This window comes from Neomonachus schauinslandi, chromosome 6 (assembly GCF_002201575.2).
Source record: "Neomonachus schauinslandi chromosome 6, ASM220157v2, whole genome shotgun sequence".
NCBI lineage: Eukaryota > Metazoa > Chordata > Mammalia > Carnivora > Phocidae > Neomonachus > Neomonachus schauinslandi.
In genome coordinates, this window is record NC_058408.1 from 81,313,716 (window position 1) to 81,337,545 (window position 23,830).

The 23,830-nt window shown below is 37.8% G+C and overlaps 1 protein-coding gene across 1 annotated transcript in view; it reads left to right on the plus strand.

Annotated features, from left to right (window-relative positions):
* LYST (lysosomal trafficking regulator) overlaps positions 1–23,830 on the plus strand; it is a 162,873-nt gene that overhangs the window by 16,459 nt on the left and 122,584 nt on the right. The window contains exons 2-4 of the mRNA XM_021696219.1: positions 6,924–7,013; positions 10,811–11,009; positions 23,688–23,778. Coding sequence (XP_021551894.1) covers positions 10,818–11,009; positions 23,688–23,778 — 283 coding nt within the window. The 5' untranslated portion in view covers positions 6,924–7,013; positions 10,811–10,817. The remainder of the gene's footprint in view (positions 1–6,923; positions 7,014–10,810; positions 11,010–23,687; positions 23,779–23,830) is intronic.

The following is a 23,830-nucleotide window of genomic DNA, read 5'->3' on the forward strand; positions in this document are numbered from 1 at the left end:
TTTCCAGTGGTAATTTCTCTAATATTATTTTAATTAAGAATTTAGGAAAGTACCTAATATTATTTTAAAAATGAATTTACCAGGATTTGGGGCATTTGATGAAAGTTAGGAGTTGAGCCCTTCAGATATTACCATTTCATGAGGAAAATGTATGATTTCTAATCAGGCTCTAAGAGTAAAGTTCATTATTATAAACTTTTTTATTGTATTTTTCCTCTGCTCCTTTTCTGTAGAAGTCACAAGACATGGAAAAGAAAAAATATATTGGTACTCCCTCCTTTTATTTTCAGTGCTTCCTTGAAAACTGTATGGTCATAAAGCCTAACATCGACATTTCCATATATACTGCTCTGAGGAGAGGTTGTAATGATCTCTTTCTTCCTCCAGGTGGCATTCTCTGCCGTCACCTAGTGCTGGGCACCTAAAGGGAACTATATTTACCAAGAATGTTTACTGATGTTGTATAATCTTCAAAGATCTACATAGTAACTCTGTGGGATAGAGATTTCATGGAAAAGGAAGCCAGACATCACACAGATTTGTGTAGCGGCTAGTAATTGCTAGATTCACACTCTTCTGCCTTTATTTTCACCACTGTCACAATGCTGACTGACTATTCACAACAGAGTCAAAACCTAGGAAAATAGAATGAGTAAGCAGATTTCAAAATGTATTCAAAAATTCAAAATATTTATTGAAGGGCGCCTGGGTGGCTCAGTTGTTTAAGTGACTGCCTTCGGCTCAGGTCATGATCCTGGAGTTCCAGGATCGAGTCCCGCATCGGGCTCCCTGCTCAGCGGGGAGTCTGCTTCTCCCTCTGACTCTCCCCCATCTCATGTTCTCTATCATTATCTCTCTCAATAAATAAATTTTAAAAAATAAAAAAATAAAAAAAAATAAATAAAATAAAATATTTATTGAATAAGTAATAAATTTTGGTTGAATTTATGAATGAATGAATGAGTGATAGATTTAATAGTTTTTGGGGAGGAAACTTGGTGACGTAGGGAGCCCTTTTTGTCCTGCTTTTGAGCCTGAGATTTTATTTTTAGTGGTCACTGTAATGTTTTGGGTAGCACTGATAAAAACACAGCAATGACAAGGTATTTAAAAATGCCCAGAACTGGAGAACATAGGCAATATGACTTGGTGTAGTAGTTTTATACTGCATGTCAAGGAAATGACTATGTCAAAATCCTCAAGACTAAGGTGATAGCTTAATTCTGTGATCTTTTGGATAATGGGTTGTGGCAATTAATCACAGAACCAGAACAGAGCTAAGATATCATAGTCAACTATCCAAATGTCTGTGGGGAGTCTTAGTCAATAAAAGCAGAGCCGCAACTGACTAATTTTATTGACCATTTCACTTCCAGAAGGTTAAGGAGGTAATGACGGAAGCTGATAACTCTGAACCTATTTTGACTCACTATGAGGGCTTAATTAGACAAGTGAACATAATCGGAATCCTGAGAGAAACCCATGTCATTCATTAAACAAATTCAACAAATAGTTGTGCCACATAGTGTTCTAGTTGCTGTAGATTTTGCAGTAAATGCAACAGACAAAATCCCTGTCATCAAGGAGCTTTTGTTTTAAGAGCTAACAATGACCTGTTGTCCAAAAAACTAGCCTCATGGTTTACTCAACTGCAGTGTCCTTAACTTGCATTTTAGACACCTACTTGCACAGTTACACTCTGGGTGTTATCATCTAGAACTGCTTGTTTCAGAAATCTAAAAATTCCAATATCCTTTATTCCCTCGTGGGTTTTTTTTTTTTTCTTTTTAATATTCCCTCATTTTGAGGGAATTGATTGCAGGCCTGTATTTCAACGTCTGCCTGGCCTCTTTCTCTTTTCTCGCCAGTCTGTATCCCAGTTTTGACCATATGGATTGTTCTCTCACTGTACCTTAGTTCTCTTTCCCTTCCTCCACCCACCAAAACTCCCATTTCTACATCAGTGATACAATCTGCGCTATCTCTTACTAGATCCAAGCAGCTGAGCCCTGCTGGAGAAAGTCAGCCATCTGAGAAAAGCGATTCTACCTGAAATTCATGGTTTTCAACCTCTGCTGAGCTCTCAGCCCACTAGAAGTTCCTTTTATTTATCCTTGGTCACTACTCTCTCCATCCTTAATTGCCTGCTTCTGATTTTGCATTTTGATACCAAACTTACCGTAATTCTGTCAGGGACTTGACTTGAGCTGCTCTTTCTGTCTGTATGTCTTTCTTCCCCCCTTTTCTCTCTTTACATATTGAACTTTTAGTGAAAGATTACATCCTTCATGAAGCCTCCCTGACTACTCAAATTGGATTCAGTGTCCCCTCATCAGTACACGACACCCTGTGTATTGGTTTGCCTTTGCCACCATAATGGGACCTTTTTAGAGGCAGAGACTGAAATTACTTTCACATTTTGTGTTCTTAGTACCTAGCACAAAGTGGGTGTTTTAGTAAATGTTAAATGAATAAGTAAGAAACAGGAAGAAGAATATGGAGGAAATCTGGAATATAGAGAATTAGAAATACAGAGTTCCAAAACAAACAAACAAACAAATACAGAGTTCCTAAATTTCAAAGTAAAGATAGATATGATGCCATGGATATAGTCTCCAGAAGGGAAAATGTGTGTAAGGTGGCCATAGGCAGAGTTTTTATTGAACAACTGGAAATAGTACGTGAAGAAAAGAGCAAGGTCAAGTGGCCAGATGAACTCATATTTAAAATAACATGTGCAGAAGAAGGAAAGAAGGATATGAAACAAAAATACATAGATGTAGATACAGATATCTCATATAAAAGAGGAATATAACCCTAAGAGAATAATGAGCTGGGGTTTTGCAAAAGGTTAAGGCTGACCTTTTACATTTTATATATAGAAGATGAAAACAGCAAGCAAATAATAGATTTTTGTTTTAAACAAACTGGCCCCCAGATGGTAGTCACACTTGTGGTGAGCATGGCATAGTATAGAGAAGTTGCATCACTATGTTGTACATCTGAGACTAATGTCACATCTGAGACTAATGTAACTATACTCAAATTAAAACAAAACAAAACAAAACAAAACACCTGACCCTATAATTGGATACAGAGAGTAAATGAAACTTCTCAGCTTCTGTTTTGTTTCTGGCTTCTCTGACATGAAGAATGATCTCTACACAGATTAATAAAGCTGGATTTAAGAATAATAATAGAAAATTTAAGCGCATGATTAGAGAGGAGATTGTACCAGAATCTCTGGTTGCTCTAAATGGGTTCACATCACAGGTTCAGATTCTGAGAAAGTGTAACACATTTTGTGTCATTGTGTCATTGATGAGCAGGTAATCTTTGAGCAATTCTGGGGAATTTGAACACTATTAGAAAACAGTAGAGGACCAAAGTTCCAAAATTATAAAGCAAGAACATAGATTCCATAGACTTTAGTGAGCTTGATGTTACCTGCACAAAAGATTCTACAGATCGATTTAAAAGATTCTCAAATATTTACGGAAGGAAAAGATGAGCAGTAAGGGTTACAGGGGTTTTCTAAGAATAATTCCTTCCAGATAACCCAGTTTCCATCTTTGGCAGGAACGCTGCATGCACAGATGGGAGAATGCTGTGGCTGTAATCTATCTAGACTCCCATAAGGTATTTGACAGCCTCCATTCTGTCATTGCATGCTTGCACACGTGTTGGGGAATTGGACTGTGGTACGGGTCCAGGGATTGAACAGCCGAACTCAGCCTTAGTTACTAATGGCAGCCTCGTGGGAAGTCTCTTACGGGCGGCTGTTTTTGACCCCGTTCCACTCATCTGTTATTTGCTTGCTGTTTTCATCTTACCTCCTCCTACTTCTCATTCTCAGCCAGCAGCCTTGCAGTTTATTTCACCAAGAAACGAGAAGCACCCAAATCTTGGTCCATTCACTGCCAGATATACCAGTCTTCCTGCGTGTGCTCACATGCTCTGTCATCCTTTTTGTTCCATTACATGAACTGCCAGTGTTCCTAGCACTTGTCCATCAGATCCTCTTCATACTGCCCACTCACTGCTCCTGCAGTTACCACCTCTCTTTTATAGCACTTAGCACTGCCTGACATTACAATATGTTTGTTTTTCATCTGTCTCTACCTCACTGGAATCCATGAGGGTGGGGATTTTGTTTTTGCTGTATTCCCAGTGCCAAAAATAGTAGCCAGCAGATAATAAATGTTCCATAAGTATTTGTTGAATTAAATGCCGTATTAATGAAATTTCTGATGAAATAAAACTAAGGTATAGCTAATACACTGTCAGGTTTCTGCTTTGTGTTTTGGCCATTCATGTTTTATACTTTACCGGTCACTGTATTAGAAAAACTTACTATTTTCCTGAGGTCATTTATATGATTATAGGTACTTTGTTATTATGCTTTTCATTTTTAAAATTTTATTATGTTATGTAAATCACCATACATTACATCATTAGTTTTTGATGTAGTGTTCCATGATTCATTGTTTGTGCATAACACCCAGTGCTCCATGCAGAGCGTGCCCTCTTTAATTAATACCCATCACCAGGCTAACCCATCCTCCCACCCCCCTCCCCTCTAGAACCCTCAGTGTTTCTCAGAGTCCATAGTCTCTCATGGTTCGTCTCCCCCTCCGATTTCCCCCTCTTCATTTTTCCCTTCCTACAACTTCTTTTTTTTTAATATCTAATGTATTATTTGTTTCAGAGGTACAGGTCTGTGATTCAACAGTCTTACACAATTCACAGCGCTCACCATAGCACATACCTTCCCCAATGTCTATCACCCAGCCACCCCATCCCTCCCTGCCCCCACCACTCCAGCAACCCTCAGTTTGTTTCCTGAGGTTAAGAATTCCTCATATCAGTGAGATCATTTATTTTAATATAAAAATTCTGGTAATATTGTTGCAAGTTTTATTTATTATGACATAATAATAGTAGCATTAGAAGTTGAATATGATAGTAATAATGATGTTTTTTAAATTTGGCATTTTAGCTGTAAAGTAGAATAAGTGATAAGACAGGGTCCCCATCCTTAAGGAATTCATGACCTTGGGGGTAAGACAGTCATATGTACCTACAGGGTATTTATGTAGTTTAGAAACAGAGGCAAGTACATATACTGCCCTAAGGACATCTTCAGTCTATTTTTCTGAACTCTATTTGCGGACTTTATGGACACCCAGCATAATACAGGATGATAAAAGTTAGAATGCAGCTGAGTTTATTGAGGGTGGTGGCAGAGTAAAGAAGGTCACAACTGACTGTGCTGGCTGATAGAATTACGATCTTGGATAGAGTGAAACTCCGTGGACATCCAAGCTGGGTTGTGAAAAATATGGCTAAAGAAGCCATCCCAGGGGCGCCTGGGTGGCTCAGTCATTAAGCGTCTGCCTTCCGCTCAGGTCATGATCCCAGGGTCCTGGGATCCAGCCCCACGTCGGGCTCCCTGCTCAGCGGGAAGCCTGCTTCTTCCTCTCCCACTCCCCCTGCTTGTGTTGCCTCTCTCACTTTGTCTCTCTCTGTCAAATGAATAAATAAAATCTTTAAAAAAAAAAAAAGCCATCCCAGTTTAAGTGCATTAGAGAAATCCCTCAGCAGGGCCTAGAAATGTCCCGCGATAACAGAGAAAAACAGACGGATCCAGTTGTCTGTCAGCTTCCACTTCTAATGGCCATGCCGAGCTACTTGGAATCACTGTAGCATCTCAAGATGGATGGCTCCACCTTGTAGTAGTCCAAACCAGAGGTTAATCAGAGTCACAGCAGTTAATCAAATACCATGTTTATGCTCGTAATTTGATAGTTTCCCCTTCTGTAATTTCAGAGTCGAAAATAGGTGGGTGATTTGTATTAGCTGAGGATGCAGCAGGAGCAGTCATGGAGGGTGTATTGAGACTTCATTCCAGGGCCTTTTCATTTGGTTGGGCAGTTGATGCACTGGCCACTGGTGCCCTGAGTGCAGTAGTGGGAGTGAAACCTAGCCTGTGCGTGGATAGCTGTGTGCCTGACATGGGGCTGACCAGTCTGGGAAAAGGTGTCTTTCCTGCATCACGCAAAGCCCTGTGTCGTCTTAACAGCAGCTAATCCCGTTTCCTGCCTCCTTTATCCTCAAGTACCCAGAATAATGTGGTACAAGTACTGTTCACCAAGCTGAAGGGAATTCAGGAAAGTTCTCTAGGTTTGGGCATTTTGAAGGAATTAAAGGTCACTCTGATTTAAACACTTGGTGTTCAAAATAAACATTCATGGTTGCCGTGTACCTCTAATGAGGAAATATTTTTTATGCCTCTGCCTAGGCACAACTATAGAGAAGGGGAAAACAGGTAACTCAACAGAAGCATTTGTTGCTACCCCAGAAGTAGGAATTTATCCTTTAGTATTCAGAAATAGCCTTCATTGAGGTTAATTCATTTTTAAAACTTCAACAAGGATATGAAATTTGGTGGTGGTTTATTCATTGTTTGGGTTTAGTATTTTTCTGAGTTTTCATACATCCTCAAATACCTTTCACTCTCAAGGAGAGTAATAACTTGGCTACCCATAGTGTGTATGTACATGGTATTCCACTGCCTCCTAGATTCAGTGTTAAGAAGACGGATACTGGGCTGATTCTCCTTCCTTTATAGTTAACTGGTGATTTACCTGCAGGTTGTAAGGAGTTGGAAGGAGGGGAGGAGTAGGGAGCTGTGATCAAGTTGCTTTGTTCAGATTAAGTATATTCCAATACTTCCTGTCTCAGGATTCCATTCTTGGAGCTCTAGAAATTTTTTAATGTGTTCTTGAGGTTCAAAAGCTTCATTGGCTTCTTTTACATCAAATATGAAGAAACTGGCCATTGGTTTTTGTGTCAGAACTTTATTAAAATTACTTGTGTTTTACTATTACCATTAATATGTTTGTCTTTTTTTTTTTTAACAGGTGAAGCTTTATTCTAAGGATATTTGTTTGATCTGGTTCATGACCTCAAATTATAAAGACTCTAAATGTTACAGGAGTGTTGAGAGATTGGTAAGTATTTAATGTAATAGATATAAGCAGTCAAAATACTTGTTTCAGTCTAAGCCTTTGAAACTACATAGTTATGTGACATTAATTAAACCCCAAAGTACAAACAACTAAACTTTCCATTAGTAGAGATGGATATATAAATTGTGGCTTATCCATACAATGGCATGTTGCATAATGGTTTAAAGGAACAAACATAATGTTGAGAGGAAAAATAAAGTTATAGAAGGATACATATAGTATACTATTTATATACATTTTTAAAATAGTTAATACTGAATATTTTTATGGCTATAAACATGTAAAAAATTATAAAAACATGTATAGAAATGTTAAACACCAACTAAAGAGAGGAAGAAGTGGGGTGGGGTGTGGCTTTTCTGTACTGTAAGGTTTGATTTCTTTACACACACACACACACACATACACATATACACACACTGATCTGAACACCGCATTAATATTAATACTTGCTAAATCTGAGTATTGGCTATAACCGCATGTTATATATTCTTTGTACTTTTCTGGGTATTTGAAATATTTCTGAAAATCTTTTAAAAATACCATGCAATCGGGACACCTGGGTGGCTCAGGCATTAAGCATCTGCCTTTGGCTCAGGTCATGGTCCCAGGGTCCTGGGATCAAGCCCCGCATCGGGCTCCCTGCTCGGCGGGAAGCTTGCTTCTCCCTCTTCCTCTCCCCCTGCTTGTGTTCCCTCTCTCGCTGTGTCTGTCTCTGTCAAGTAAATAAATAAAATCTTCAAAAAAAAAAAAATTCCATGCAATCATCTTTTCAGTTGGCATTCAGATTGGCTGAAAGGCATTCAGTGAAATTCAACATTCCTATTAGATGAGCAGGAAGAAATGAATACTTATTAATGTGCAAGGCAAAAGTGTCCCCCATCACCCCTACCAATGTTGTTCTGTTAGTGCTGACTAATGTAGTTAGAAGAGTAGAAAGTGTGTGAATATTGGGTAGGAGAATTCAGAATTTTTGTTATTTGTAGATGATAGGGTTTTATATCTGGAAATTTCAAAAAAATTAATGAAAGTTCAGTAAGAAGTTTGGATGTATGATTTCTATATCAACATAAATATACTTCCTATTTGCCTCCTACATACCAGTTTTCTTTCCTAATTAGATTATATAATGGAAACGAAATCCCATTCAGAGTAACAGCAAAAACTACAAAACACCCTGGAAGAGACCTAACAAGAAATGTGTAAAACCTATTATATGAAGCAGTAACAGCAATCTCTACCACAAGGACATAGAGGATAAATGGGCAAGTAGAGTAAGGATGTTCATTGCAGCTCTGTTTATGATAATCAAAACTAGAAATAGCCTAAATATTCAATGAGATTGGCTGCATAGTTAATAGTACTCTATATAATGAAAAACATATTATATATACAAGCAGCAGCATGCCACGAAGCTAGCAAAAAGAGTAAGAGAGAGCTCATATGAAAAGATTTCCAAAATATCTACGTGAATCAAAACAGGTCAGATCATTTATATAGAATACCCTAGTTATGTAACTGTGTCTATATTTTATGTACATTTAAGAATCAGGAATAACATACATTTCTGCATATATTGTAATTTTTTTTTGCCGACCTGGCATCCTGTGTTTTTAGGAAGTGGCACTGAAATCATTTCCTCAGTAATTGTCATACCTCAATATTCACATTATCTTCATTTCCAGAAAATAGACCCTAATTATTACCACAATTTTTAAGTTTTTCACATTTTTAATATTGCTAAAGTTGCAGTGTACCTTATAATCAGTGGTGTCTAGTAAGCACTGGGAGCTGGCTGCACTTGGTGAAGGGGTTGTTCTTGCAGGCTTATGAGGGCACTTGGTCATTAGCTGTTCGTATCAGCACTTTAGTTGAGTTACATGCATTGTCGGTACTCTATCTGATGAGTTTTAAATGTTTCCGAAACTTTCTGCTGATCCTATCTGGTAAGATCAGCAAAGTGCCAGCATCGAAACTTACAGAATGATGTCAGCATATTTGGAAGAAAATCCCAGGAACAGTAGTGTAGCACTCTTAAGAAATGGTGCATAGTGGGTAGACTTGATGACCTAGAAGGTGATATTGTATGGAACGTTCTAAGTGATAAGAAGGTACTGTGTTATACTTTAATTGGCAGTGTTATTTGTTTTAGTAGTACACTAAATAATTATGTACCTTAAAATCTGTGACAAAAATAAATAAATAAAATCCGTGACAAATTAGGTGAAATAAGTTAATAAAATTTGACAGCTATGGAGTGAATATAAATAAGTTTATATATTATGTATATATTATAATATATAATTAGTTTATATTATTGTAAATTATTTGATTTATTGAATAATTTTACCTTATGAAAGCTTTATAAAAAGCCAGTATTTATACAAGGGAGGGTATTGCTACATTTTGGGATAATGAGTAATGTGCATTTTATTTTTTACACTTTTTCCTAGTGATCAACAATATTAAAAATAATGATCTTTGTTATGCTACAGAGGGGATTGTTACTGTAATAATACCTAGAATTCTGATGGGAATCCAGGACTTAAATCATCAGCCCCCAAAATGAATAGGAACCAAAGTAATACTAGGAATTTCTTTGGTTTCTCCCTTTCATGTTTATCTGCTTCCCTTTGCATCCTAGTGGTTCATTTTCACCTCGTTGGCTTCTTCTGAGCCTCAGCTACCTCATAATGACTACTACAGGCCCGTCTTTATGTGACTTTTCAGTTCATCAACTATGTCCCTCAATTCAAATTCCTATGAGACAGAAGGAGCCTAATTGGCCGGATGCCTCTTTGCAAGCTGCATCATCTCGCAGCCAGATGTTTGTGGCTGCTCCTGAATCAGGTGTGCCTCGGTTGATTAGGGCTCGGAGGCTGGCCTTGCCCCTTGACGATAGGCACAGTCCTATGGTCCACTGCCTTCTCCGCAGGGGCTAGGGGGCAGGCCCCCCCCAATGGGTGAAGCAAGACTCCACAATATACATCTTATTTAATCTCTCCAGGCTGAAACGTTTTTAAAGGTTACTGGGTGTCTCAAAATTACTTTTCGCCCTGAGATGAAACTGTTCTGAAATTCCTTGGGAATTTTATTGTTCATGGTTTTTCCTTTCTAAATAGTTACACATTTTTTTTCTTTATATTGGTGTTTTTCCTCTCCTGTCTGCTTTACCTTATTATTTTCCTTTATCTTAAAATGTCACATTGCCCTTTGATTTAAATGTATAGTAAGAAGTGAAGTGACGTAACTTCAGCTGCTAGACATCTTCAATTTTTATTTACCTGATGATAAATCCTTCTCCCTCCATTAACTGAACCCCGGTTGTTGGGGGGAGGGTGTATCACTGATTGTCAGTTCCATCATGTGAAAAACAGTTTATATTTTTAAAAGATCCATTCATATTTTTAAACCATGTAGAACAAGAATAGTTTATAAGTAATGGGTTTATTTTTATTCTGTGATGAGGCTATTTAAGAAGGTCAGGATCTACCTTAACTGCCACCACTCACTAGTGTATCTTCTATGTAGGTGCTTTCACTTCCTGTTTTTGGTTATGCTTAGGGATTATCACACCCACGACTATTTATGCCATGTAAGAATATTCAAGGAGCACCTAACTAGATCAGAACTATGTCTGAAAATATTATAGGGTTAAATACCAGTGCCCAGTAACTTAAAGTCAGTTCTTTGGTTAAAAACAGCCTTAAAAACACTTAGTTTTAAACGTAAATTTTTATTTCTCTTAATCTTCTTTTTTGGTAATATTTATTTGATAGCTCGGTCATGAGCATCGACAGTAACTCATTGGCACGTGAATTTCTGACGGATGTCAACCGGCTTTGCAATGCGGTGGTCCAGAGGGTGGAGGCCAGGGAGGAAGAAGAGGAGGAGACACACATGGCTACCCTTGGCCAATACCTTGTCCACGGCCGAGGATTTCTGTTACTTACCAAGCTAAATTCTGTCATTGATCAGGTAACATTTTCATATCAAATAATTTTTTCACCAGTATATTATAGTTGATTACAGATACATAATTTCTGGATTCCGTAGTTTCTGAGAGTCTCTTTGAGATAAAGTGCTATCTCTCACATCACTTCAACAAAGAAAACTATCCCCGTCTATGAACGTACTGTTTATTTGAATACTTTTCAAAATGTCTGAAATGTCTTAGGATGATAAATGGCCTTTCTTCTAAAATGACCTCATATATATTAAGCTTTTTATCCTAATATCAGTGTGAGATAACTATGATTATTAGTAGAGACCTAAGATTTTGAATCAGAAAAACATTTGCACTTTCAATAAATTCAGATATGTTTTTGAAAGGTTTAGTGTAAATTATATTTAGAGAGTTTACTAATTCTGGGGTGAAAGTAGAGAATCCTTAAACTGATAATTATATTGGGTCCTTTAGCTTGTATACATCCAGTTTTTTATACCTCCCTGTGTTTGCTCAAAGTATGGTCTGAACATACGGTATTTTGTGGTTTCCTTACTACGGAATTAACAGAACTCTAAAGCTAGTTGGGAAATAGAGATGTCATCCAACCTTCTTTTGTGGATGAAAAACAGATACAGAACATTAAGTAACTCAGACAGGCTTAACTTGCAGCCCAAACATGATTTATGTCTTTACTTCATTTTAGTAAAAAACAAATATGTATTTTATGAAAGAAAAAATTTACTGTCTGCTTTCAGGGGACTAATTAATGTAGTTAGATAATATTTCAATTAACTTGGAAAGATAATAAGGTCTCTGTAGCACCAATATGACAGATATTTTTCAACACTTATAAATGTTACTGGCTTTAGATAGAAACTTAACTACTGTTGAAATTTCTTTGCCATCAAAGCATTTTGCTAATAAATACGTATATTGGGTAAATACAGAGACTAAAATTAAACAATGCATCTGTTTTCACCATACACTGAGGAACCTAACAAATATCAGGGAGTATTTGTTCACTGTGGTGTCCACCTGTCATGAAATTTTCCAGAGTATTTTCCAAAATACTATGTATTTTCACTCCTTTCATGAATGTTATTTATCAAATGCGTGACTACATGTAATTTAATTTTTTATATTTTGTATAACTTTTCCATAAATAAATTTTAAAATTTAGAAAAAATTATTTGTTAGATCATGTGTAGTGATTTTTATTCCAAAATTTTAATGATTTAATAAGCATATCATGCTCTGTTCATTTTCTTACCCCACATTAGAATATTTCAATGATTTTTCTCTTTTTTTAAGGATATCCTATAAGTAGCATCAGAATTAACAAATACCCAGGAATAAATCTAATAAAATATGTACAGATTTCTGTATGTAATTCTATAAAACATTGTTGAGAGAAACTAAAGACAACCCAAATAAATGTAGGCCTACATAATTTTCATGTATTGGAAAAATCAGTATTGTAAGGATACTTGTTTTCTTTAAACTGACGTGTAGATTCCAGTGTAATCCTAATCAGAATGTCAGTAGGTTTTTTAATGAAAGCTGTAGTTAAGATATAACCCATATATCATAGAATTTACCCATTTCATATGTACAACTCAGTGGTTTTTAGCATAATCACAGATATAAGCAACTGTCACATAGTCAATTTTAGAACATTTTCATCACCTCAAACAGGGACCTGGTACCTTTTAGCTATCACTCCCCTATCCCTCCCATCACCCTCAGCCCTAAGCAAACACTAATCTACTTTCTGTTTCTATAGATTGTATGCTTTCTCCTTTAAGTCATGAAATATCTTTTAATGTATTATTAAATGGCTGAAATCATCCAAGTCATAGTTGCAACAATATTTTTTCCTAGGGTAATATCTTGTATTCCCTCTTCCCCAGTCATTCACTTTTGGAATATCTGTAGCAATGACAGTAGGTACCAGTAGGAACAGTAGAAGTAGAGAGCAAATAGATAGCCATTTAAAAAATAGGGCTTATCAACATTTAATTATTTAAACCAGGAAATGGAGAATGATAATTTGGATCTTTAAGGCAAATTTAGTTGTGCAAGTTTAATCACTTAGAGTAGAATTAAAACAGTAGATTCGAAGCTGTACATTTCAAGAGGAACTTCACCTTTATATCTGTGCTTCTCATGAATAGGAGCACTTCTTGGGTACTCTGAGCAAGAGGCAAATGAAGCCCATAGCTACCATTCCACTTTTGTGCAAGGGCTTTGTTAATAGATATGTGGTATAAATAATTAAACAGACTTTTTATTGCTATATAATTTACATGTAGTGAATGCACAAATGTAAAGTGTATAGTTGAATGAGTTTTGACAAATACAAACACCTGTGTAACCACAGCCTAGATCAAAGTTTAGAACATTTTCACCACTCTAGAAAAAGGTTTTCATGCCCCTTTTCAGGCAGCCCCACTGCAACACAACCACAATTCTAATTTCTAACATCTAAGTGTAGCGTTGCTCGTCCTAGGACTTCATATAAGTGGAATCATGCAGTATGTACTCTTGTGTCCCAGAGCTCTGTCCATTACACGTGCATCACTAACACTACGTTTTGTTTCCAATCGGTATTTTGTTGTATGGATATACCACAATTTGTGTGACCATTCACCTGTTGTTTAACCATTTGGCTTTTGTTTCCTTTTGGCTATTATAAATAAAGCTGCTGTGAACATTCTTAAAAAAGTCTTTGTGTGAATATATTTTCATGTTTTCTGGGTAAATAGGCATACAATTGCTGTGTCAAAGGGTAGGTGTTTATATGAAAGTGCCAAACTCTTTTTTCAAAGTGGTTGTACCACTTTTCATTCTCACCAGCAATGTGTGAGAATTCTAGTGGTTCTGCATCCTCTCTGATATTTGACATTGCCAGCCCTTTTAATATTAGCTGTCCTAAGTGAATATGAAGTAGTATCTCATTGTGATTTTAATTTTCATTTCTTTAAAAACTAATGATGCTGAGCACTATTTTATGTGTTCATTGGCCACTTGTACATCTTCTTTTGTGAATGTCTATTTAAGTTTTGTGCCCATTTTAAAAGTCAGGTTATTTGGTTAGTATCCAGTTGTAGTTTTTTTTTCATGTATTCTGGATACATGTCTTTGTTGGATTACAAATATGTCCTTTGTAGCTTGCCTTTTCATTTCTTAACAATGCCTTTAGAACAGCAGATTTTTTGTGTAAATAGTGTATTTTGTGTCCTAGGAAATCCTTATCTTGTATCCCAAAGTTGCAAAGATACTCTCCTATGGTTTTTTTTTTTTTTTTTTCTAGAAGCTCTTTAATTAGTATTTTTATTTTTAGGTCTGTGATCCACGTTGAATTAATGTTTGTGTACAGTGTGAGTCCGGAGCTACAGTCCCTCTCTCCCCCTCCTCCCTGTGCAGTTACCCAGTCATTCCAGCTAGAGTCTGCCCTTTCCCCACGGAGTAACCTTGGCACGTCTGTGGAAAATCAATTCGCCATATACTTGGGCTTTATTTCTAGACTCTTCTGTTCCACTGTCTATCATCTGTTTGCGTTACTATGGCCTTTATATAGTGTGTCTAGAAATTAGGTGGTATAAGTTCTTCAAAGTGTTCTTCATTTTCAAGAATGTTTGACTATTCTAAGTCCTTTGCATTTCCATATAAATTTTAGAAGGAGCTTATTATTTCTATAGAAATGCTTGCTAGGATTTTAGTTGTGATGGCATTGAATCCAGAAATCAATTTGGAGAAAATTGACAATGTTGAGTTTCTCAGTCTATCAGCATGGTGTTAATATCTGTTTATTTTGAGTCTTCTCTAATTTCTCTGCCATATTATTTTGATTTTCAGTGTAGAAGTCTTGCATATTTTTGGTTAAATTTATTCTGAATATTTTATTATTTTTGATGCTATTGTAAATGGCATTTAAAATTTTTATTTTGTCATTTGTTGCTCATAGAAATATAATTGATTTTTGTACATTGACCTTGCATCCTATGCCTTTGCTAAATTCATTTATTTGTATTTATTTTGAAATTTTTCTGCAGATTCCCTAAGGTTTTCTCTGTACACAATCAAATCATCTGTGAATGATTTTTCCAATTTTTGTACCTTTTATTTCATTTTCTTGCCTTTTGCATTGGCTTCTAGTGCAAAAGTAGGTGGAAGTGATGAGAATGAACATCCTGCCCAGTGTCTGACTTTAGAGAGAAAGCATTCAGTATTTCCATTAACCATCATATTAGCTCTGGATTTTTTTTAGATGCCTTTTATCAGAATGAGGGAGTTCTAGTCTATTCCCAACCTGTTAGAATTTTTATCCTGAATGGATATTGGATTTTGTCAAATGCCTTTGCTGAATCCACTGAGACTATCATATATATATATTTTTTATTCTGTTAAGGTGGGTGAATTACATTGATGGTTTCTAAATGTTAAAACCATCATTTGCATTCCTGGGATAAACTCCATTTGGTCATGATTTATTATATACAGACATGTTAATCTGTTTATTCTTCAGAAAAAAATAGTCTCCTTAAATAGCAAAAGTATGTTCTTTTCAATGGTTAAAGATACCATGGTTGAAGCTTATATGCAGATCTTTACAGGTTTTTTGAGAGAAAATTTGTCCAGCCCAAAAAGGAAGCGTTATCTTAGATTTTAATCTTGGCACCAGCATCAATGAGATGGGTGACTTCAGTTTGTGATGAGCTGCTTCAGATCTCCCTGTCCTCATCAGGAACAATTTAAATACATTAAGTTGGATGACTTAAAAGATCTCTTCCAACATAAAAAGTATTTGTTTTCATATAACATTTGATAATAACAGTTTCTGATTTTTTTCTATACCCTGGTTATAAATATATACAGCTTAATTCTGATGTAATGAATAGAAAATCACAGTAATTTATTACCAACATAAGTGTGATAAATACTACTTTTTAAAACTTCAGCATATGAATTTCCATACCTGTTCACACTTTATGAATGCTCTATAAAGTTGTTACTTATTTTGCTGAGTAAAATGTGAAGTTTTACTGGAAGAGGTTATATATTTATGAACAAAACATTATTTAAAAATTATAATAGGTCTCTTTTTCAGCTGTTTTCTGTGTAAGAGAGTACTTTTTTCTTCCTACAGTTTTGTAGTATTACCACTTTAAAATATAGTACTACATAAATGGCCTATCATTGTAATATGTAAAATAAGTATAATAGAAAAATATCAGACTTTTGGAAGTATGGCTACACAATTCATTCACTAGTTTATTCAGCAGGCCACGAAGTACCTACTAAATGCCAGCACCTCTGCTAGATGCAGAGATAAAAGAGCAGAGACTGTCCTTACCAGGAGCTCTTAGCTTTCAAAGAGACGGACAGATTGAAAAAAAGGCAATGATGACAAAACATGTGAAAGTATTTGGAGAGTGCAAAGGAGAGGGCCAATGATGCTTCTTAGAGAAACTGGCATCTCTAAGTAGGGATTAGCAATGTAGAAAAGGGAAGAAGCATTGGACCAGGGGAACCGCAGATGCGGACTTTGGAGGCTAGAGAAGGAAGAACATTCAGTGACCTAGCAGTAGTTTAGTGGGCTTAGAGCAAAGGCTGTATATGTGGTCTAGGTGGGTGGGAGGACTAGGCAGGCAGAGGCCATGTGATGGCAAGCCCCGTGTACCATATTTAAGAGGAGTAAGTTTTTTTTCTGAAAACATTGGGGAGGTTTTGTTTGTTTTGTTTTGTTTTGTTTACATGGAGGAGATTTTGAAGCAAGAAAATAGGCAATGAAAATGGTTCTTCAGATTTGACAAGTCATTGGAAATATTGGTGAGAATTATTTCAGTAGGAAAATAATGCAAACTTTTAAAATTAGTAGAGGCAATTATAATATGTGAACTTTAATTTACTACTCTAGTTTTACAGATTCTGTTTACACACATGCCAAGATCTATCTGTGCATGATTAGTTTGGCAGGAATGAGGGAGTAGGGGGGATGCTGGTATTCCTACTTCTTGGAGTAGTGAGAGTATCATCTTGGCCTCTAGACAGTGGTGCTACCCACAGAGAGCAGGTAATCCAGTGAGTTATCTCTCTTTACACCCAGGCTAATAGATAGGAGCAATGAATATATCAGGTGATTGCTGCATAACAGAGCACATTCCAAAAACTTAGCGGCATAAAACAACAAGGATTCCTTTGCTCATGTGTCTTTGAGTTGGCAGCTCAGGTAGACCCAGCCGGGATCACAGCGTCCGCTGATTGTGGGGTCAGCTGGGCTGACCTCTGACTGTGCAGTCTGTTGGCAGAAGACTGAGGGCTGTTGGATGGGGCCGTTGGCCAGACTGCCTCAGAGGCTTCTTTGATTTCAGTAGGCGAGGCGAGGCTCCTTTACATGGTTTTGTGGAGGCATTATTCCAGGAGGGGAGCGGAGAAGCTGCAAGATGCCACATAACATCACTTCTGCCACGTTCTGTTGGTCAAAGCAAGTCACAAGTTCAGCATAGAATGAAGGGATGGGAACACAGACTCCATCATTTCAGGAGAAGATAATTTGTGGCCATATTTTATCTACCATCATCTCTTCTCTGGCCACAGTTATTAGCATTCCTCCCACACTCCCTCTCCCACAGGACCCTCAAAGTATCGTCCCATCATGGCATCAGGCTTGAAGTTTCTGATCTCATGATATGTATCAGTTCTGCATGCAGGTGAGGCTTCCAGGTGCAGTGCTTTGGTTACAACTCTTCTTGATTGAGAGACTTGTGAACACAAAAGCCACACTCACCCATATACAGTGATGAGTAGGGACAAGTTAACACACTAGATACTTGTATTCAGAAAGGAGAGTGACCAGGGCACTTGGGTGGCTCAGCTGGTGAAGTGGCTGCCTTCGGCTCAGGTCATGATCCCAGGGTCCTGGGATCGAGCCCCGCATCAGGCTCCCTGCTCAGCGGGGAGCCTGCTTCTCCCTCTGCCTGCAGCTCTCCTGCTTGTGCTCTCTCTCTGTGTCAAGTAAATTCATAAAATCTTAAAAGAGAGAGAGAAAAAGAAAGGAAAGTGACCAGAGGCATGTAGCAGTCACTGATTGATCCACTGAGCTCCTGGCAGGCATGTCATTGACCCCTATTCTTGGGGCAGGGAATGTTCTCTTCTGTGGGAGTGCTTCCTTAATCCATGGTTCTCCAGGGCTCTAGGCTCCATCCTCCGAGGTGTCTTCTCTTTTCCTTAAGAGACAGCTTATAAAGTGCAGCTTTCTTACTCTGTTTCACACCTGTAGAAAAGTGAGGGCCCAGTGGTCTCTATACATTTTGAATTGTCTCTGTTCCTTTTAGTCCAAGCTGCTGGTATTTTTTAATAATACAACTTTCTTTAAAAATGTTATGGGTTTCCTCTGAATTTTAATGGAGTCCGCCACATCCCCCAAAAGCCACATCTATAATTGTTTTTGAGACAGACCTCTCTACTTCGGGCATGTAAAGTTTGTGTGGAGTAATGTCCACAAGATTCTTAGGTAGTACTTTTGCCTAGCGGATAGGTTTTACTAGGTACCACTTAAAGTCTTTCTGGAGTCCTAACAAAGAGAAATACAGCCAGTTTATAACCCTGCTTTGCTGGGAGGAGGAGAAAGCCAACAGGGACTGGTTGGGCGAAGTGGGGCCTGCAGACCCAAATCCTGCTGTGAGTGATCTGTTTCTGGACAGCCCACAAGCTAAGAATAGTTTTTGAGTTTTTAAAGGGTCGTTAAAAGAAACAGAAGAATGTACAACAGAGGCCATATATGATTCAAAAAGCCAAAAGATGTTTACTCTCTGGATGTTTACAAAAACAGGTTGCCACCCCTGTTATAATTCAAGAAGAACTCTGAGCATAATATTTGACATCAATGGGAAAAAGCAGTACATTTAGCTCTACTGAGACATCAAAAACGTTTGATGAAATTAATCCATTCTTAACAAAAACTCACAAAATAGATTAAGAATAGAGGGTGCCATATACAAAGAGTAGAAAAACCAGTAATATTTTTTAGGAAGAAGCTCTACAATAGAATCAACATAAGAATAACTCTTTATGACTATTTCTGTTTGTTTTCATGTTTTAAAAACACACAGTAGTAAAGTGGATCATGAAGGTAATGACAGCTAAAATATGAGAAAGATGGAGAAATAAAAATACCGTTCTTCAAGTGATACATACAGAAAAATCCAAAAGATCGTTGTTTCCTTTAGCCACAGCTATATAGCTGGAAAATAAAAGAAAAAAGATTCTGTTTACAGTACTAATGAAGAAATGTTCTTATATATATGTGTGTGTGTCTACACATGTACATTAGAAATAATTATAAAATTCTGATAGAAGAAATAAAGGACTTAACACACATATTTCTGCTTACATCTGGAACATTAAATTTAATTAACATGTCAAAATGCTGATTTAGAGTAGTATCATTAATACCAATTAAAGTAACTTCAGTCGTCTTCCATCACATTCTGAATCCAGTCCAAGCACTAAGCTTAGCCTGTCGTCCTGAGGTCCTTGAACCCCACTGGTCTGGTTCCCCCCTGCCTTTGCAGCTTCCTGGACATCCGTCTGCCTTGCATCTCAGCCCTTCCCCTGACTCATTTGCCCTTCCTCTCCCATCCTGTCACCATTACTTGAACTGTGAAAGGAAGTGCCTGACACCTGGTAGGTACCTAAAATATGTTTCTTAAATTGCGCTAAAAAATTACCACCTGAGTGAGAGTGATTTTACTGTTTATTATTGCTGGGGAATTTAAAAAGGCATGTTGCTGTCCTTTTCCCTGAGGAGGAGAAACATAAAAATGTAAGTATTAAGCAAAGAGTGGTGTGATTTCTATAGATTGGACAGTCTAGGAATAGCCAGGAATCTGTGTAGGTGTATATTGCCAAATATGGCATATTGAGAACTTTCTCCTTGTTGACATGAAGTAGCACCCCATTCCTCTGGACACTGTGACTAATTAGGACCTTGGGAGAGAAAAAACAGAGCTTGGGGTGAAATAGAGGACTGCAAGTTCTAGTTTACCAGGATGCCCACAAATAAGAGAAAAAGATTTTCTGACTTGCAAAGGGATAGAATGATTCCTGTGGTTTATTTGGAACTTGAAAGGATAAGTAAATCTGGAAACATGCAATACCTAAAAAAGTAATGGATCCAGAGGAATATCAAGAGGTTCCCCAATGATGAATTGTTTAGAAATTATTGTGATTTAATGAAGTCAAGAGTTGTTCACTCACTGTTATATTGGGCCACGGGGAGACAAGTGGTGTCCTCCTCAGAACTGCAATTCCAGCAGGAGTGGCAAAAACCAAAATGCTTCAGTTTCATTCTTTTGAAAGGCCTGTGGTTTCCAAGAACGAATCCACTTGGTGAAATGGGGGCACAGGCATGAAGTCCTGAGGGGTGGGGGGAAACAGTAAACTTGGGTTGGTGTGAGAGAAAAAGCTTCACAAAAGAGGTTTTGCCAGCTGAGCCTTGAAGGTAGTGAGGGCCCCCCTAGCTAAGTGGAAGGAGTGAGAAAGGTTGCAGACCATGCATCATGCAGAGGCTGGGAGGCAGGAATGCCTATTCGCGTAGCAATGACGATTTGCCAGTGTACTGTTGCGGAGCAAGGGCTGGGGCACTTCACATACTCTTAAGGTTTCCACAAGCTCTGTTAGAATGTTATTAGTTCATCTGACAAAGATATAGACTCAGATCAGGAGGACTCTACAGGAATGGTGTGCCCAAAATTGGTTTACATTTTTTAAAAGACCATATACATTTTGCTGGCATCTTTAAAAATGTCGAGGTACATACTGAGTATGAGCTGTACATGGAAATGTTATCCAGACATCTTTAGTCTTCCTAATTTTGAGGTAAAAGCACATGGAAATAGGCCCCTTGGAAATAATCTTGACTATGCATCCAGAATTTAAAGTCATTCATGCCGATAACATTATCATCCAACTCTGTACTAGGCATTGGGTGTCAAGAAAGAGGGGTGATTGCTAAGGACTAGGGCCTGGGCCCAGGAGTCCATGCTCTGAGAGAGGACTGGGAAGAACGTTTGGAAAAGTTTTCCATCCTAATAGAGATTAATCCAAACTCCTTCACATGGCCCACAGGCCACATTAGATCTGGCACTCACCACGTCACCAACCTCTGCCCTCAAGCCTCATCTCCTGGCACTCCCCCCATTCTATTCCAGCCACACTGGCCGGCTTGCTGTTCTGTGAAATAGCCAAGCCCATTCCCGACCCTTTGTGTACTTCCTAGGAGCCCTTTTCCTCCAAATCTTTGCATGGATTCCTTCTTCTCTTTGAGTATCTGCTCAAGTGGCCCATCCTGAACAGCCTATCTAAATGTCCTCCTTTTAGTCACTCTATAATCCCTGTCCTGTTTAATTTTCTTCATAGCACAGCATTCTGTATGAAATTGTCTTATTTGTACCCATTATTTTCCATCTCCCCTGCTAGAGTGTCAGCTTTGTGAGAAGGCGAATTTTGTCTTCCTTGTTCACCACTCCATCCAAAGTGTCTGGCACATGGTAGGGGCTCAATAAATATTTGTTGAATCATGGAGGACAACTGGCATTCAGACATGAACAGTTCAGCAAGTTGTTTGCTGTACCAGAAGTCAATCAGGAACGTGATCTCTAACTTGCTGAGGGGGGATTAGAGAAGTCTCTCCACAGAGGAACTAAGACTTGCCTGAAGAATGAGTTGGCATTTGGCAGATTGGAAGATGATGGTGGAGAATTGCAAGGGCAATGCCTGACCCGTGGTGTTCAGGAAACCCTTCAGAGCTGGACATGTGGGGATGGGTCAGGGTTGGTGGTGGGAGTTGAAACTGGACAAGTCAGTAGGAATCACGTCATGAAGGGTCTTCTAAGCATGAAAAGAAGCTCAGATTTTACTTTTGACGTATTTTCAGCCTTTTCATAACCAGGGCACTAGAAGGAATAGTCTGAGTGCTGTGTCCCTGCTTTCTCATTCCCTTTCAGCTCTTCAGCCTACTGCAATCTGACTTGTATCCTTATCATTACCTTAATACTGAGTTTGTTAAGGTTGCCAGTGACCCTCTACTTGACAGATGCTTTACGGCCATTATCTTAGACAACTAAAGAACAACAGCTCTTGACCTGGTTGGCTTTCTTCTTTCCCAACGGCTCTCTTCCCTTGATTTCTCTTGTTCTACATCTCTTTGGGGGAGCTACTTCTCGGCCTCCTTGGCAGGCTTCTCACCAGCACTACCATTCTTCATTCTTGAAGTATTGCTCTCCAGAGCTCCATTCCCATCTGTCCTCTCTTGTCATTCTGCATTCTCTCCTTAGGAAATCTGTGTCCTTGACTTCTGCCCCAGTGATTCCCAAGTCTTTTTATGTACTTCACATCTTTTTCTTAAGCTCTAAATCTATATATCCAACTGTTGACTAAAAAGCTCTCTCCATTTGAATATCCCACAGATACCTCAGACTTAATATGTCTAAACAATAGATCCATCATCTCTATCCCAACCTAGTACCACTCCTAAATTTCCTATCTTGGTGAGGACATTATTAGTCACCTTGTTGCCTAAAACAGAATTCTTTGAGTTCTTGCGGATCTTTTTTTTCCCCCTTACGCTCCATAGATAATCAACTGCAAGTCATTTCAGTTCTTCCTTGCAGTTTCTCAAAAATGTTTCCTTTTCAATTTTACTGTAGAGCACTTCCGTTTATCATTCTCTGTCATCTGGGTTATTGTTTCCCTGCCTCTAACACTGATCAATCCCTTTCCCTTCCCACCCCAATTCTGTCCTCTATACAGTGGCTAGAGTGGTCTTTCTAACAAGCAAATCTGATTATATTACTCTGACTTCTTCTGCACTGACTGAAATGAGGAACTTAAACTTGATTTGTCACTAATTCCCTGACCACCCATGTCCCCAGTGTCCCAGTCTAGCTCTCTAGCTCCAGTCCCACTTCCACACTTCTAACTGGTAATGATCGCTCCTTTACCTGAACTCCTAAACTGAATATCTGTACCACACCCAGGTACTGACTTATACTACATGCCTTCTATTGTTCTTTAACTGTTTGTGTGTATGTATTTTATGGACCAAATGAGGGGACCTTCTCCAGGACCATATCCTCCAGAAAGGGTAAGACAGTAAGTGCTGTGGACGTAGTGTGCAGTCAATACATATTTATTAGATTATCTTCACTAATAAGTCTTTCTCTCTTTATATATATATATATATATATATATCATTTATTAATAATGTCAATTTCTCTTTTTAAAATTGTGTTCTCTGAGTTTTACATTTAACTGCATGAAGATTTTGTTTTTCTAGTAACTTCATGTTACTGGTTTGCTAATTAATAGGGCTTAACTTTTCATTTTCACCTAGCAAATTTGTTTTTTCAGCGATGAGAAATTCTTGCCATGTGCATGGTGGTAATAACAGCTATTTTGGGAAAAATCAGCAAGAATGTGCTAAATACCGTCAAATACTCTTACATTCTTCTGTCCTTGGAAAGGTTTATAAATTGAGAAGTACCACAACTTTAATTGGATTTAAGATAGGTTAATTTGACTCTTAGCTTTTCAAATGCAACCTTTCAAGAAAAGGGATTTTTTGGTTCAATTTAAGACAAGGTACTAGGAATTATGTGTCTCATGACCTCAGAACATGAAGGATTGCTTTGTTTCTAATACAGGCATTGACATGTAGAGAAGAACTCCTTACTCTACTTCTATCACTCCTTCCACTGGTATGGAAGATACCTGTTCAAGAAGAAAAGGCAGCAGGTATGTTTCTTTTATCACATCACTTGTGTTATCAAAATTCCACTGGGGAAAG